Here is a 15,371-nt window from a genome sequence, read left to right on the forward strand (position 1 = left end):
TGCTGAGGAGTAAAGCCAGTGTTTATAAATAATTAAGTTTTAATACAAATTGTCAAAATGTAAAGTCATGAGAAGGTAAACGGACCGTTTGGTTTAAATGTATTATTACATGGGGAAAAGTGAGTTTAAGCGCACACGCCGTATACACTCCAGATCCCATAATGCTTAGTACGCGACAGGAAATACGTCATGACGCCGTTGGAACCTTCAGCTGTCAGACTTTGGCCACCCCTGGGCCACCCTAAAAGTGCAGGTTTTGTTAGCAAACTTACTCGAACTGTACAGACTGCGCCGTCTTTATTTAAAGTTGTGCATTCATCTGCGGATCGGTCATTGAAGACGTGAGCACCTGGTTGAAGCGCAAGGATTGCAAAAAGAATCGTTTAGTTTTTATCGCTGGTAGTTTTTTTTTTTTTTTTTTTTTTTTTTTTTTTTTGCACGAGCCAGCGATCCTGAGCGAGTGTAAGGCTTGATGCAGGGAGGGAGGGAGTAGAAAAAGGCAAAAGTCTTTGTGCTTCCCTTCCCCCTCATCAAAGCAAAGGGGAAATGTCTCTGTCTAAAGGAGGTAAGTGTTGTTTTGCCTGTTTTTATTAGTAAATATGCATGAATAATGAATAACAACATGCATTTGCGTAGAAGTTATTTAGCTAACCGTGTTTGCGAAATGTAACCTTGCCAGGTGGAAAGCTGCATGTATGAGAGAAGGAAAGAAGCTAGCCAGCATGTCTTTCCTTCTTTCTATCATTATGCGTAGTCGCTTGTTAATTTGTTGTCTGAAGGTTTTCAGCACATACCATTTCGGGGTGTGCTAAATTGAATTTAATGCATTTTTTAAGCTAGTCGCATCGCTCCTGTAACTTCCCGTGTTGTGGTTAACGTTAGCTAACAACACTCTCACGACAATGAAGGACTGTTGCCAAGCTGTAATTATGAACAAAGTTGCCCCTTGGCTGGAAATCACCGCCCTGGATCAGTTTCTTGCTTTCGGGGAAAGTAAACCACACTGGGACCACAGGTGTTTGTATTTCTCGGCCTCCTGACTCATGACTGATCGATTGTGTTTGGACCTTTTTGCGTATGCGTTGAAATATTTTTAGCGCCGCGTCCATTAAATATGCATCTTTTTTCTCCCTCCATTTGCTCATGTGGTGGAAATAACTTTAATTTCAAAACAGGCGGCAGTGCCAATGAGCCAAGGCGCTATCACACACTCAGCTTCCGCTCGCCAGTGAGTCTGTGCAGTGTAATAATTACTGCACTGTGCTGAATAAAATACACTCCTTGGAAAAATCAAGGTCCTTCCTTTGCGTCACTCACTCACGCACACACACACACACACACACACACACACACACACACACACACACACACACACACACACACACACACACACACACACACACAGGCAGGGTGATGGTGATGTCAATTTACATTTCAAGTTCACCGCTTGTGCTGTGTTACACAATCATACTAGCGTTACCATGGTCGGGAGTACACACTGTTTTGAGAGAGCTGTGTAGATTGGCTGGGGTGCTGCTCACAGGCAATCACAGCCTTCGGCCTACCATGGCATGTTTTGACTTGCAGCACCAATACCTAGAGCAGCCTCTGTCTTTGTTGACAGTTCACTGGCTGCAAGCACAGACTCTATAGCTGCCACACAGGTTCTGTGCTGTAATTATTGTGTGCACTGAAGCAGGCCTGAGGTGTCTCTGTGAAAGTTTTTTTTCTCCTCCTGGCCACTATAAGGAGTTGAACTCTGGGTGGTCAAGGGTGGAGTGAGCCAGAAAGTACAGTGCTTTGCAGTGCTGCTTTTCATGGTATTGCTGAGGCATGTTTCGAGATTGGGTTCTCCCTAACAGAGCTGATAGGGTGGTGCACAAGATTATCTGTGCATGAGTCATCCTTTTCTGTATATGGACCCACTCTAAGACTGGAGCTTCCTGATGGTGACTCGCCAGGCAGCTATTGACACTTTGATCCCTCGTGCACAATCCAGAAATTCTTGTTCACATGACGTATGCAATTATTCCACTCTGAATACTTTCCATGGAACATCTCTGGTTTTATAAGAACTGCTGCATTTCCTGTAAAAGTGCACTTCTTAAACCATGCTGCAGCTGAACAGCACTCTCAGCTCTGCAAAATGTGGAGTGTTTTGAAGATACAGAGATTCCTGGAACATGTCTGTGATATTGCATTATTAGTTGGACACAAGTGTTTAATCCACTTGAATTTTCTGTATCACCTTTTACCTTAAAATGCTGCTGTGCATTATCTCGTGTTGTCTCAGTATACACAGGCTGCAGCCAAGGCTGATGTCATGGTACAGTTGTGTCCTATCTAGCAGACCTCATCGCCATGCAGGTCTTGCAGTAAAAGAGTGCCATGTGTGACTGGCCTCAGTTGGCCCTAGCAGAGTTAGCAAGCGGAGTGAAGTGACATCATATTTCCCGATGGGGTCCTGACAGTTGTTGTGTTTTAAGCAGATGTGTCTGACCGGCTGTGAGTCATGTCCCACCCCACAGCCTGAGAGGTACGCGGTGACTGCAAACACATGGCCACCTCCACTGAATTATGAGTCCATTTAACCTAATTAAAACTTTGGTGCACATTGATAAGAGATGCTTGTGTTCTTGTGGCTGCAGAGCATAATAAGATACCCGTAATAGCTCTGATACAGCTGTGCCACACCAGATGTGTTCATGTCCGCTGCTCTAATTCATTTAACGTGAACAAAAGGTTGTCTCATTGGTCAGGTCATTGGGAGGATTTGAGTGCTCTCCCTGTATCCCACGCAGAGGAAACACAAAGTCTATTTTTGACTGAGCATGTGTGAGTAAATCACACTTCAATCTCTCCCTACCACATGAGACTGCTGTAGTCTGTCCAGACACTGTGGGACTATTTTAAGGCTCTCGCACAAAATGGACCTGTCTGACATTTCAATGAAAGGCCATTGGATCTCAAAAATCTTAGCAAAGCTTCACTTCCCTTCCAGCTCGTTCGAGCAAGAAGGGGTTTGCCCAACTGTACTTCCTCCACACAGGAGTGGTGTGACTCATGAAACAGCAAATACAAGCCTGCAGTAATGTGGAGTTCTGATCATACCAGTGAGATGACCCATTGCTAAGTTTTTCTGTTGCATTTGTTTGCACATTAAACCAGTTTCCCTGAACTGGGGTAGAATAATTGCATGCAACAGGAAAAGACCAGGAAGTAACCGGCCAGGTTTGAGCTGCTCTTCATCGTGTCCCTGTGGGTAGAATTGTGCTCAGGTCCAAGCACACATGCATAGAGGTCAAGAAAGGTGCTCTGTTTTCCTGTCGACCTTGCAGCACAAACGAACGCACAGAACAGCGCGTGGAGAGTTGTTTTTCCTGCGTTACTGCTCGTAGGCCTGGTAGCTGTGTCATTCTGGCAGGGACTCGTGGCCCCTTGTGGGAAGTCCCACAGGCTGCTGGTAAGCTGTGTTTATGAATGGGACTGCTGTCATTGATTTAACACAGAGAGTCTCAAGGGCTGCGTAGTTTGCAGCATCTCACTTCACATAATAAGAAAAGTTCACAAGATCCAGAACTTGATAGTAGAAAACTCAAACATAAAGATACAACAGCATGTAATCAAAACTCATGACTGGAATGAACGCAGGATTCTCTGTAACTGCCCCCTCTTCCTGACCCCCCCTTCAGTTTTGAGTCATCATACCAATGTCGATTAGTCATTTAGTCCACCTTCCTTCTGTTGCAGGGCCCCAGCTTTGAGCTTTGAGTACACCTAATCTCCACTTAGATAACAGATCATTTGCCACAGTTTGTGTCAGAGACAGCTGCAAATTGGTTGTAACCTTGAAAACAGTGTTCACTTCCAGAACAAAAATAGATGTCCGCCCCACAGGCAGATGTGGAGGAGCACTATGAATGAAATTTGCTCTGAATGGTCTGTAATAGAGCTCTGTAAAACTCTTGTAGCATGACAAACAGACTCAAAAAGAGTCTTAGGATGTCTTCAGTGTATGTGAGCCGGTGAAAAGACGGTTTCTGAATTATTTTGTCTCTTAGGGAGGAAGAAGCCTGGGCTGAAGATCCCCAAAGAAGTGTTTGCGCAGCCTCCACCAGCAGCAGCAGCGGCGTAAGGCTCCTTTTTACACAAAGTTTTAACTTTAATGTCTGGATTAATGTGTCTCCTCTGCACCATGTTATGCAAATACAAACAAATCAGTTAAATGAAACTAAAACTAGGACTTGTTTTAAACATGTGTGAGACTGCTTTGGGCAGGGGTGTTGCAAAACATCAATACAACAATATTTGTGCCATTAAAATATAAGGTTCCTTTTTTCCATCAGTTATTTAAAGTAATAAAATTTGCAATTATTAGAGAAACAATATTTGGGATGCATAGTAATAAGTAGTAAAGATTAAATTATGAATAATGCAATACAGTTATCATATAAATGGTATGAGAGTCGTAATTTTATTTTTTACAAGTCTTGTGTTGATCAGATATTCTGCATTACCACTTTACAATAGTTTGATGATTTTTTTCCAGAAATGATCACACATTTGTGACATGAAATATCTCTTTGAATATGCAAAATGGAAACTTCTCATGAAGCTCTTCGATCGGTGTGATTGCTCCTCACAGCAAGGGAGTGACTTCACTCTGGTATTGATTATTGTTTACTGTAGACAAAAGCATTAAATGGAAGCTCGGTCAAACAAAACGACCGTGATGACCCACAAGCTTGTTGGTCCTGTTTTCATCAGGGAGGGACTGAAAAATACCAAGACAATGTTTCATTGGGTTTTTTTCTGAGAATCTGGGAGCAAGTGCAGAAGGAATCTTGGATATTTTAAGTATTTTGTGAAATATAACGAATACCAGGTGATGAACTGTGATGGAAAAAACTGTTTTTAACCAGTGGGAAACTTTACAGATGACTTCTTTTTGCTGTCTTTGTTTGACTCTGTTTCTCTCCCCTCAGACCCCCTCGAGATCTTGACACTAAAGCTTGTGTCACGATTGGAGATCAGGTACATTTCGTATTGAAATCCTCTTAAACATGCTTTCCCATTTGTATTTCTTTTTTACTGAACACCTGCATACATTAATGCCACGTCTGCTCCTCCTTTCAGAACTTTGTAGTGAAGGCCGATGACTTGGAGCAGATTGAAGAGCTGGGAAGGGGAGCCTATGGCGTGGTGGACAAGATGAGACATGTGCCCAGTGGGAAAATCATGGCTGTCAAGGTAGGCTGAGAAGCTGTGCTCAGGTTACCTGATTTGGTATCTCTGTAAATGTATCATGCTTTTTAAAATAGTACCACCATTACTCAGAGATGTATTTAACATTTGAGCTCAAGTAGTAAACATTCGGATGAGATCTGGTTGACTTATGTCATGTTACATGTTATTTGACACTGGTCGATTTAAGCTATATCTGCTCGCTGATGACACTGACGGCCCGGTGTGTGTCGTTTGTGTCCCCAGAGGATTCGTGCCACAGTCAACACTCTGGAGCAGAAGAGGCTCCTGATGGACTTGGATATTTCAATGAGGACAGTGGACTGTTTCTTCACTGTCACATTCTATGGAGCTCTCTTCAGAGAGGTGAATAAACAAAGGCAAAGGGGTGCATCGCAGTAACCATATTTTCCAGACTATAGACCGCACTTTATTTCATGTTTTGGCTGGTCCAGTGACTTAAGGTCAGCTTCAACTTATATATAAAACAAATTAGGTGCTGTGGGCACTGTGCGCCAACAGAGTCTCTGCATCACCAGCCTTGGACAGCCTGACAGCCCCGGGTGTTTAGCGCCTGATAATGTGATTAAGAGAAATAAAATTTCACTTGGGTCCTCTTCACTCTTCATTGTAGACAGTTTCTCGGTGTTTGAGTCACAAGCAAGTGTAAAAACTCTGGTAACTTTTTAAAAGTAAGGATATTTATCTGGTGGAGGTCATTTAAGCTCACACTGCACCGGTCTCACTGGGAACACTCACAGTAGAGCAGCGGAGCAAAGTGAGTGAGAGGGGGCACAAGGAGAAGAGAAACTGAAACTTAACTATGGTCATAGATAGGAGGGACTGCAGGAACAATATTTAAACCTCTTAATAAATACTTACCTATCAAAGTTATATTTAAATAGTTCTCTGTGGAAATACTGTAAACAAACGAATTGTTCTAAATCAATGAGACTTTTAGTGAAGTACAACTTCTATATGTTTTTTCTTCTTCACGATGCATAATTGACTGATGCTGGAGTATAGTCTGGAAAATACGGTATTTAGAATATGGTGAAATGGTTCGATACTTTCCATGAGTTATTTAAGGAAGTGAAAATTTACCCATTGCATGTAAACCAAAACGTTTTCAAGTACCTTTTGATTTTATATTCAATCATAAGCCAGTTGTTTGCAGAGTGCTGTATAAGAATTTATTAACGAAAAGTTGACTTGTAGGAGAAGGTACACTGGCGACAAGGAGTGACATGAGTATAAAGTAACAATGCTGGATGTTCATACTAAACCAATGCAGATTTTCAAACTGCTACATTCATATGAGCAATCCCTTGATCCCCAAAATTTGCTAAAAGAATGAGGTCATCACATATCCTGATTGGCTCATGACATGTTGAAGAAGAGGGCCTCAAACACCAAGCTCTGCCCCACACAGCCCCCCAGAGGGTTGGCAAATCATAGGGAAGTAGGAGGCCTTAAAGAGACAAGCTAAAATTAGGGTTTTCTTAAACACCAGTGTGAGAAATAAGGAGTTTTTTTTAATTAATGAATTATGAATCATGTAAAGCTACTACGGGGCTATGGAGGACGGTATTAACCCTTAAACCCCAGCCCATTAAGTTCTGTTCCTGTCTGTTCATATCAGCGTATGTGTACATCATACACTGTGCTAATGTTCCACCTGTGGTACCTGGTACAACTCAGGTAAATCTAACACATATTGAGAAATACATTTCTGATTTGGTGAGCAGTGAAGCTATAATCATAAACATGTAAACTAGGAAAAGAACTCAGAGAGCACAGAGCTCTACCAAGCATATTGTGATTGTGGTGCAACACTTTAGTCCTACTTTAATGTTGTTATACTCCCTTTCTGTCTGCTACAATTTGACGTTAGTTGCAGGTTTGTACGATAATTTGTTAACTGACAGTGTTGAAAATTCACCCAGTACATGTTTCATATTCCAGATCTTAGTATCCAGAATATTGCCAGGATCTGGAACAGACTAGAAATTATGGTGACGTTGTCTTGCATTTTTTTGCAAAGCAATGCGACCATTTATCGTGGAGTTGCACATGTGGTGAAAACGACCCCATCTCACAATGATAAAGAATCCAAAAAAATCCTGGATCCAGACGGTGATCTGGATCACCTCCAAAATTCAATCACTTCTTCCTTATCCTGTTTGGAACATTTCCTTAATATTTCATCAAGAATTGTTTGTTAAGCTTTGAGTTTTGTTGTTCACAGACAAATAGACAAACTCCCAAAAAACAAAACCATTTTGGCAGAGGTAACAAAAGAGGCTTAAAATAATTCACTTTACATGCCACGAGTTTAAAACATCTGGAAGTTATACATTTTGAACCAAGTTCTGAAAAAGAACTTCTTCACAAAATTCAGTCTTTTTGGAATCCATCTGTTCGGGATGAACCCCACTTGTTGTATTCAGAACTCTTCGTTTTTCTAATTTTCACTGATATACTTTTTTCTTTTCAGGGGGATGTTTGGATCTGCATGGAACTGATGGACACATCTCTGGATAAGTTCTACAAGAAAGTCATTGAGAAGGGCAAAGAAATCCCCGAGGACATCTTGGGCAAGATCACAGTAGCAGTATGTCTTTTTCCTTTTTTTTGTTTTGTTAACTTAATCATTATAATTTATCTGTTTGATCTTTGTAAAGGGTCAAGTTTGGAGCAAGTTAATTGATGCCACACAATATAACATTTGTAGCTTATTAGCTACTTTGCTATTGACCCTATAGACAATATTCATGAAAATGCCAAATTTATGGCTTGGTCTTAGAAAGAGTGACATTATTTTAATGCAATTTTGCCTTCAAGCAATCTTTGTGGCTGAATGGTGCAATTAATTTTCCTCATGAGATACAAAATGTAACTCATCCAAAAAATTTTATCATTAGGTCAAACCTCATTTGTTTTTTGGGGATAAAAGAAAAACAACACCACTGAGCAATTTGTGTGAGAAGATATTGAAAGGACTATCTATTTTGTTTTTATTTCATTTACCATATATGTAAAATTAGGGGCATGACGACAAATATGTAGTTTATTAAAAATGTTTTTTTTTCTTAAAGTATTCAACATTTTCCTTCATTTGCTCTCTTCTTAGATCGTCAAGGCATTAGAGCATCTGCACAGTAACCTGTCAGTGATCCACAGAGGTAATCAGAAGATGACTCCACTCTTATGTACAGATAACAACATCCTGTCGCTGTTCATCTGTCCTGGTTTGCTTTAGACTCTCATCATTTCCCAACTCTGTCCCTTTTCAGATGTGAAGCCCTCCAATGTTCTGATCAACACTGAGGGCCAAGTGAAAATGTGTGACTTCGGCATCAGTGGCCACCTGGTGGACTCTGTGGCCAAAACAATGGATGCAGGCTGCAAGCCTTACATGGCGGTAAGTTGGTACAGATGTCACCAGAAACCAGCTTTTTGAAGAATTCTCCAAAGGGTTACCTGTGTCACACTCTGAGCGGCTTCCTGCTCCCCAGGTGTAGTGAAAGCAGAAACATATGGGCCAGAAGCTCTTATATATAAATTTAAACCTCAGCCTGATTGTAATAAAGTCACTGATAAAACCTCAATTCGAAGCTTTTAAATGAAAAATTGATATATGATTTCAAATATCTTCTGAACTGACATTTAATAAATCTGACCTTCTTACTCTGATTTTCTTCACAGAAGAAACCTCTATTCTCATGAAGCTTTTATCAGATAGTAACTGTTTTTATTTTTCTATCTTTTTTTTACAGCACAAGTGTAGATTTTTGTTTCTTATCTGTCTTTTATAATTCCATTTCAGCCTGAGCGGATCAACCCTGACCTCAACCAGAAAGGCTACAGTGTCAAGTCAGACATTTGGAGTCTTGGCATCACTATGGTGAGAAACATTTATGATGTTTGTCTGCTGCACACAAAAATCCTGATATTGCTGCCTGTCTTGAAGTCATGGTCTTCAGTTTAAATGTAAAACAATGATACAGTGTGGATATTAAAAGACAGTTGTTCCTTCATCTACTTTGTACAGCTATAAGCTTATTATTGCACATTTTTATTGTCTGTTTTATCTTAAGATTATTGAAGTCATAGTAATAATATTAGTTATTAAATAAACATAAGGTTCATGTACTCCAATAAAAAGGGTAAGGTACCCATTCCATTACACCTCAATATGCTCAACTGATAAGTTACGTAACCTGCCATATGGCTCTTAATGTAAATAGGGACAGAAGCAGGAGCAGCATCCGCTGTAAAAAAAAAAAAAAGGCCAACATGGAAGCGCTAGAATAAGTTGCAGCTCGTTGACGGTCTGCCGGAGATTGGCTCCAGAAAGACTAAAAACCATGTTCACACTAATCAAAAAAACAAAATGATAGAAAGAGAAAAAAACAGATGAGTGGCATCAGAGAGACAATGTCCATAAGTGTAGTCTGTGGATTGAAGGTCAGCACTTGCCAATAAATAAATAAAATACTATGTACATTTTTTTACTCCCGAAGAGAAATTCAGCAAAACAAGAAAGTATGCAGTGTGAAAAATTTTAGAAATACATAAACAGAAAAATAAAATTCTAGAAGAAAACTAGAAGAAAAATGTCCATCAAAGACGGAGATTGCTAGAATTCTCGTCAGCCTTCACCTCCTGTATCCTGTCCGCCTGCAGAAGGTGAAAACATTCCAATGTTGTGTTTGTATACAGCGTTAGCTCTGTTAGCCATGTCTGCAAAGAGCATGATGCCACTCTGCCCTCTGGTTTTTCCTCAAGTGCTTCTTACTGGAGATAGATCTTACATTCTCTTTGACAATGAATGGAAGGACGTGTTGATGATCTCAGCTCATGCCGCAGTATCAGCTCGTCGTCCTCACTTCCTCTTCTTTGATAATTTAACTCGACAGTCTAATAGAAATTCAGCTCTTTTTCTGTGGATGAACAGATAAAATTTGATATGTGGTGTTTGGAAGAAAATAAAATTTGAAATATACAAGAGGTTTAAGCACTCAGCTTATATTGAAATTAAAAAGAGTTGACCAAAAACACAAGATCCCATTTTCACATGTGTTCCAGTTTTGAAAAAACAGCAACAACAAAAAGAAAACTTCTTCATTCAAATGATTTCTGAAAAATTTGAGACATAAAGAGATGTATTTTGTGACGTAAAGAAAACAAACCATGTCAAAACCAGATATTATTTAGCTTGGCTTCAAGACGAACGGACACAATGAGCAGAGCCAGACCAGGAGTCAACAGATTTAAGGTTTTACAGCACAGCATCAATGAAGAAAGATTTTTCAATAGAGATGGAAGCGCGGGCCCTTCTTAAGCTCTGAATATACTGAACATGCAGGTGGTGAGAGTTGATGAACGCAGTTAACATGCAACAGAGCGGAGGCAGACTGCTGACGTATCTGGTTTATTTGAGGCGTAATAGTCAAATCAAAAATAGACAAAAACAAACAAAAATGCTGAAGATACTTAATTTAGCTTACTTTAAGAACCACTGCTCTACCAGATTTGTTTTTCTTTTTACAAACATCCACACTCACAATTCTCCAAATAATGAGATACTTCATTGAGCTACAAAAACAAAGGCTATGTCAAACAGTAATACTTCTAGTGTGTATTTTATGTTAAAAGCAGATATTGCACTCAGAAACAGTTTGATGACATAGAAATGAAATTGTTCCTCTCTCCTTCTTCCAGATTGAGCTGGCCATTCTGAAATTCCCTTATGACTCCTGGGGGACCCCGTTCCAGCAGCTCAAACAGGTGGTGGATGAGCCATCTCCACAGCTACCTGCTGACCGTTTCTCACCAGAGTTTGTAGACTTCATCTCCCAGTGGTGAGTGTCACACTTCCCTCAGTGCTCATTAAGCTTTCTGTAGAGTAGCACTGAGCTCCAGCAGGGGTCAGTGTTTGCTCTTTGTTCACTTCCAAAAGAGGGAATACTGTGTACCTGTGTCAAGAATGTCAGTTTTTGATGTGATGTTGAACATTTGTTGTGTTTTTTTGTATGTGTTGTTTATTGTGCTCACTTTTACTTTCCCCTTGTTTTTTCACAGCTTAAGAAAGAAACCAAATGAGAGACCAGCTTATACTGAATTGATGGTAGGTAGTGCCTTATCCTTGTCTGTATGTTCAGTGTGTTTGCTTTTGTCCACAAGAGGCCAGGCTTACCCAATAACTGACTTGAACTGTAATGTGTGTATTCATTTGCAAATATACAAGCATCATTAAAAACACAACTTTCCATTCTAAAACAAATATCTTTTATTTCATGATGCAGCAACATCCATTTTTCACCCTGCATGACTCCAAAGACACGGACGTGGCCAGTTTTGTCAAGGTCATCCTGGATGAATGATGGGGCTCTGACCTGGCTCTGCCCTCATCGGGGTAGGCGGGACCTCTCAGCAAAACAAACCAATGGCCTACCTTCTTTTTTTTTAAACTCACTGGAATGACAGACTCTCATGCACCCACACACAACAGGAGGGGGGGAGGATGACCCAAAGACTGACAGCAGCCAAGCAGCACTGGAGAGGGGGTGTGGCGGTAATATGAACTTGTACGCTTAAAAAAAAAAAAAAAAAAAAAAAAAAATCAACAGCAAAAAGAAAAAAAAAAACAACTGGAGAGGTTTAATTCACTCCTCCAAGCTTCCTGTGTGTGTGTGCAATCATTCAACATGACAGACATGAACTGTTCCCGCTTTTGTTTTTGTCTTTCTTCTTTTGCGATTTTTTTGCCCCACTGCCCCCTTTTTATCTCTGTCTTCAGAAATGGACGGAGCCAGCCATTGTTTCTTTGTGACACATATTGTATGAATTCTTTGAACTTCATCTGCAAAACCATCAATTTATGTGTATGTTGTTATGTATTGAAAGCTATATTTGCATATGTATGTTTTCTCATTATCCAGAGTTTTGATACTGTATATCTTTGACAAGTGTGAATTTAACCGGATTAGGGCCTTATTTGTCACAGTGCATCAGGTGAACATTTTCACCTGCCTCTGCTCTAAATCGATTGGTCAGTGTGGGGGCTGCAGAACGAGCTTTGGGAACTCCTACACCAGGACAGAAAATGTAAGAAATGTCAAGGGTTACACTCTGGGTGGGAGGAGTCCCGAGTCATTCCTGGATCTTTGGCGGGGGCGAGGCAGGAATGTGAAGTATCTGATACTATCTGAACTCGTATTGATCCAAGCTGAGGCCCCTCATGCAGTGACCCTTCTTTACTCTTCTTTCATCTTTTGGTATTTACAAGTCAACATCATTGCTGCCATTGTGCCACCTGGAAGTATTCAGGGAGGGTGCCTAATCAAGCTTTTGTCTTTTACTCTGTGCCAACTCTCAAATCGTTCTCATGAATACCGCATTAATTGTATTTTTGTGTCTTTATTTTTCTGGCTTGAGTTTTGATTTTATTTCAGCAGCATTTAAACTTTTCTTGTCTACTTTTCTCAATTCTTGAGTCAGCATAGTCTTTTCATATGAGGCACTTATTGTTCATTTGTTTCCCTAGAGATCTTATTATTATGCATTACCCAGACAGTATGGTAGGGAAATAATTTATGTGTTGAGGATGTAAATACTATCTCCTTTTTTAATGCAACATGGCACTGTCCGAACCTGGCAGTGCTGCTGAGTGGTAGAGAGGTTGGTAGTTAGTTTTAATGCAGTGTGACTCGTCATACACATACACTTGTACTCACAAGGCCAGATGACTGTCGTACACTTATTTTGGACTGATGTGCTGTCAGGCGCCACCGCTCAGGTTTCTTTGCTCTCCTTCGTGCGGAGACGACCCCATTTATTTTTCCCTAGGTCATACTCTCCTTGAGTGCTGGACCGAGAGCCTCTTTTCAGTCCTTGGTGGGCGGCCATTGTCACTTCTGTAAGACCGTACTATGCAGAGCCTGATCGCTTTGGACACAAAGCAAGAAGCCCTTTGCCATGTGGCAGTTTTTTTTTTCCTGCTCCAAGTGTTCAGAGACTGTGATGGTGGTGGTGACGACAGTGATGATTACTGCTATGGGTCTGCTCATGGCCGGTAGTCATCACCTCTCTGGTTTACACTGTAGTGCGACCTTTATTAAAAGTCAGTGAGTCAGGAGTATTTATGATTGTGAATAATAAGGGAAAGCTAGCAACACCACATAGAAGCTGCTGTTATTTTTTTTTCTTTTTTGTTTTGTTTTCTCTCCTTTTTGTTTAAGTTGGCCTTCTTTGGATGGCCATTCCCTTGGTGTGTAAAAGTGAGTTTTTACACTGATCACAATGAGAATGGAACACTTGCTCTACCTCTTACTCCTTCACTCTATTCGCCACCTTTTCATTGGGTGGGACTGACAAACTTGAACTATGGAAAGACAAAAAAATAAAGGCTTTATTGTTCAGTATGGATGTTTTCTAGCGGTATTTCTTTTTATTGCAACATTATTGAGAAGGGAAAATAGGCAATTCGCATTTGTGCGGTTATGTATTCTCTTGTAACCAGGAAAATCTGCACAAAACAAGGGGTCTCTCTAATATAAAGCTAAGAATGAAATTTGCATAAAAGTTTTAGCTCAAACTCAGTTATTCAGTGGCATTTTAATTCCAGGGGGCATTTACATTTGACGTGTCAACATTTCACAGTCTTTTATGGTAATGTGAGCAAAAATGAAGCAGGAAGCAGGAAAACACTGTGGTAGCTTAACAACCATGTGCCAAAAGGGGCAGATGGCAGTATACAAAATATCAAAAAAAATAATAATGTGTCATATCAGACCTGTATTTATGGAAGCCCATTTTTACAAATAAAATGAGGGAAAAAGGTGAAAAAAATAAATGAATAAAAGTAAAAATAATTAGATACCAAGTCATAGTTAGGAAATACTATCTCACTATTTTGACCAACTAATTTTTAGTTATTTATTTTACCAACTTTAAGTTTTTTTTTTGTTTCAAGTTGTTCGTTTTCCTTTTTTCCTTCTTTTTTTTTATTACCTCAGCCAACAAGGTTATGATTTTGGGAGAGTTTGTGAACTACATAACTCAAGAAGTAATGCACAGATTTTCATGAAATTTTAAGGAAATGTTCAAAATGGGATAAGGAAAAACTGGTTCAATTTTGGAGGTGATCCAGATCACCGTCTGGATCCAGGATTTTTTTTCAAAGGATTCTGTATTATTATGAAATAGGGCTGTTTTCACCATATAACCCCATGATAAAAGGTCAGATTGCTTTACAAAACAATACAAGACAAGGTCACGATCATTTCTGATGGATGTGAAAGTACGATCCAGATCCTGGCAATATTCTGGATACTAAGATCCAGAATATGAAATATGTACTGGGTCATCATAATTTTCAACACTGTCAGATAACAAGTTATCGTAAAAACCTGCAACTAACACCAAATTGTAGCAGACAGTCTGCTGAAAGGGAGTATAACATTAAAGTTGGACTAAAGTGTTGGTGACAATCATAATATGCTTGGTGAAGGTCTGCGCTCTCTGAGTGCTTTTCTAGTTGTTTGTTTTTTCATTGTCAGAAATGGACTTCCATACTTCCATACTGGTAACATGTTAACGCTGCCAGCCCTATTTTGCGGCAGAGTTTGCTCGATTCAGCTAAAAGAAAACCTGACAGCTCCTCAAACCTCTTTATTTCCACTAACAGCTCTGCTCGAGTGTCTTATTCCTCTCTGTAATCAAGCTGAATGATCAAGCTGATAAAAGGAAAGTCAAGTCTTTAGGTTTCAACCAGCAGCAGCCTCCAGATCTTCCTCTTCTATTCACAAACCTGTCAGGGTGACATGTTCTCTCAAGCCTCTTACATATGATGCCATGAAGAAGCTAGAATCTAAGAAAGTGGAGATTTAGAGCGTTTCTATCCAAATCTATTGCATTAAAATCAAATGCCTCAAAACAGATCTTTGAAAACGTTTTTTGGATCTCAGAATGCCTCTCCCCTGTAAAGTTACCGCTCCTCTTCGTGTAAATATCCTTATGTAAGCTTACACAAGTCCTCACAGGCTCCTCAAAGAGTCGTGATTCCTCACAATGTTTGATGAATAGAGAATCTCGTCTTGAGTGCTTCCTTTCCTGTGAAT

At 40.0% G+C, this 15,371-nt stretch overlaps 1 protein-coding gene across 1 annotated transcript; it reads left to right on the forward strand.

Moving 5' to 3' along the window:
* The first annotated feature begins 199 nt into the window (after positions 1-199).
* On the forward strand, positions 200-13,657 carry LOC141809870 (dual specificity mitogen-activated protein kinase kinase 6-like). The gene is made up of 12 exons (XM_074697093.1): positions 200-565; positions 4,062-4,131; positions 4,986-5,034; positions 5,137-5,250; positions 5,491-5,610; positions 7,742-7,858; positions 8,378-8,429; positions 8,541-8,668; positions 9,074-9,151; positions 10,972-11,111; positions 11,332-11,377; positions 11,556-13,657. The coding sequence occupies exons 1-12, from the start codon at positions 547-549 to the stop codon at positions 11,631-11,633; spliced, it is 1,011 nt and encodes a 336-aa protein (XP_074553194.1). The 5' UTR covers positions 200-546; the 3' UTR covers positions 11,634-13,657.
* Positions 13,658-15,371: the final 1,714 nt, after the last annotated feature.

Source organism: Halichoeres trimaculatus, unplaced genomic scaffold (assembly GCF_033239565.1).
Source record: "Halichoeres trimaculatus isolate MK-OKI-2021-1 unplaced genomic scaffold, fHalTri1.1 fHalTri1_scaffold_20, whole genome shotgun sequence".
NCBI classification, from domain to species: Eukaryota; Metazoa; Chordata; class Actinopteri; order Labriformes; family Labridae; genus Halichoeres; species Halichoeres trimaculatus.

Bases quoted from the DNA above. Each gene is read 5' to 3' on its own strand.
- LOC141809870 (XM_074697093.1), top strand. The intron at 8,430-8,540 runs GTAATCAGAAGA...GTCCCTTTTCAG, and splicing joins CCTGTCAGTGATCCACAGAG to ATGTGAAGCCCTCCAATGTT. The intron at 9,152-10,971 runs GTGAGAAACATT...TCCTTCTTCCAG, and splicing joins GGAGTCTTGGCATCACTATG to ATTGAGCTGGCCATTCTGAA.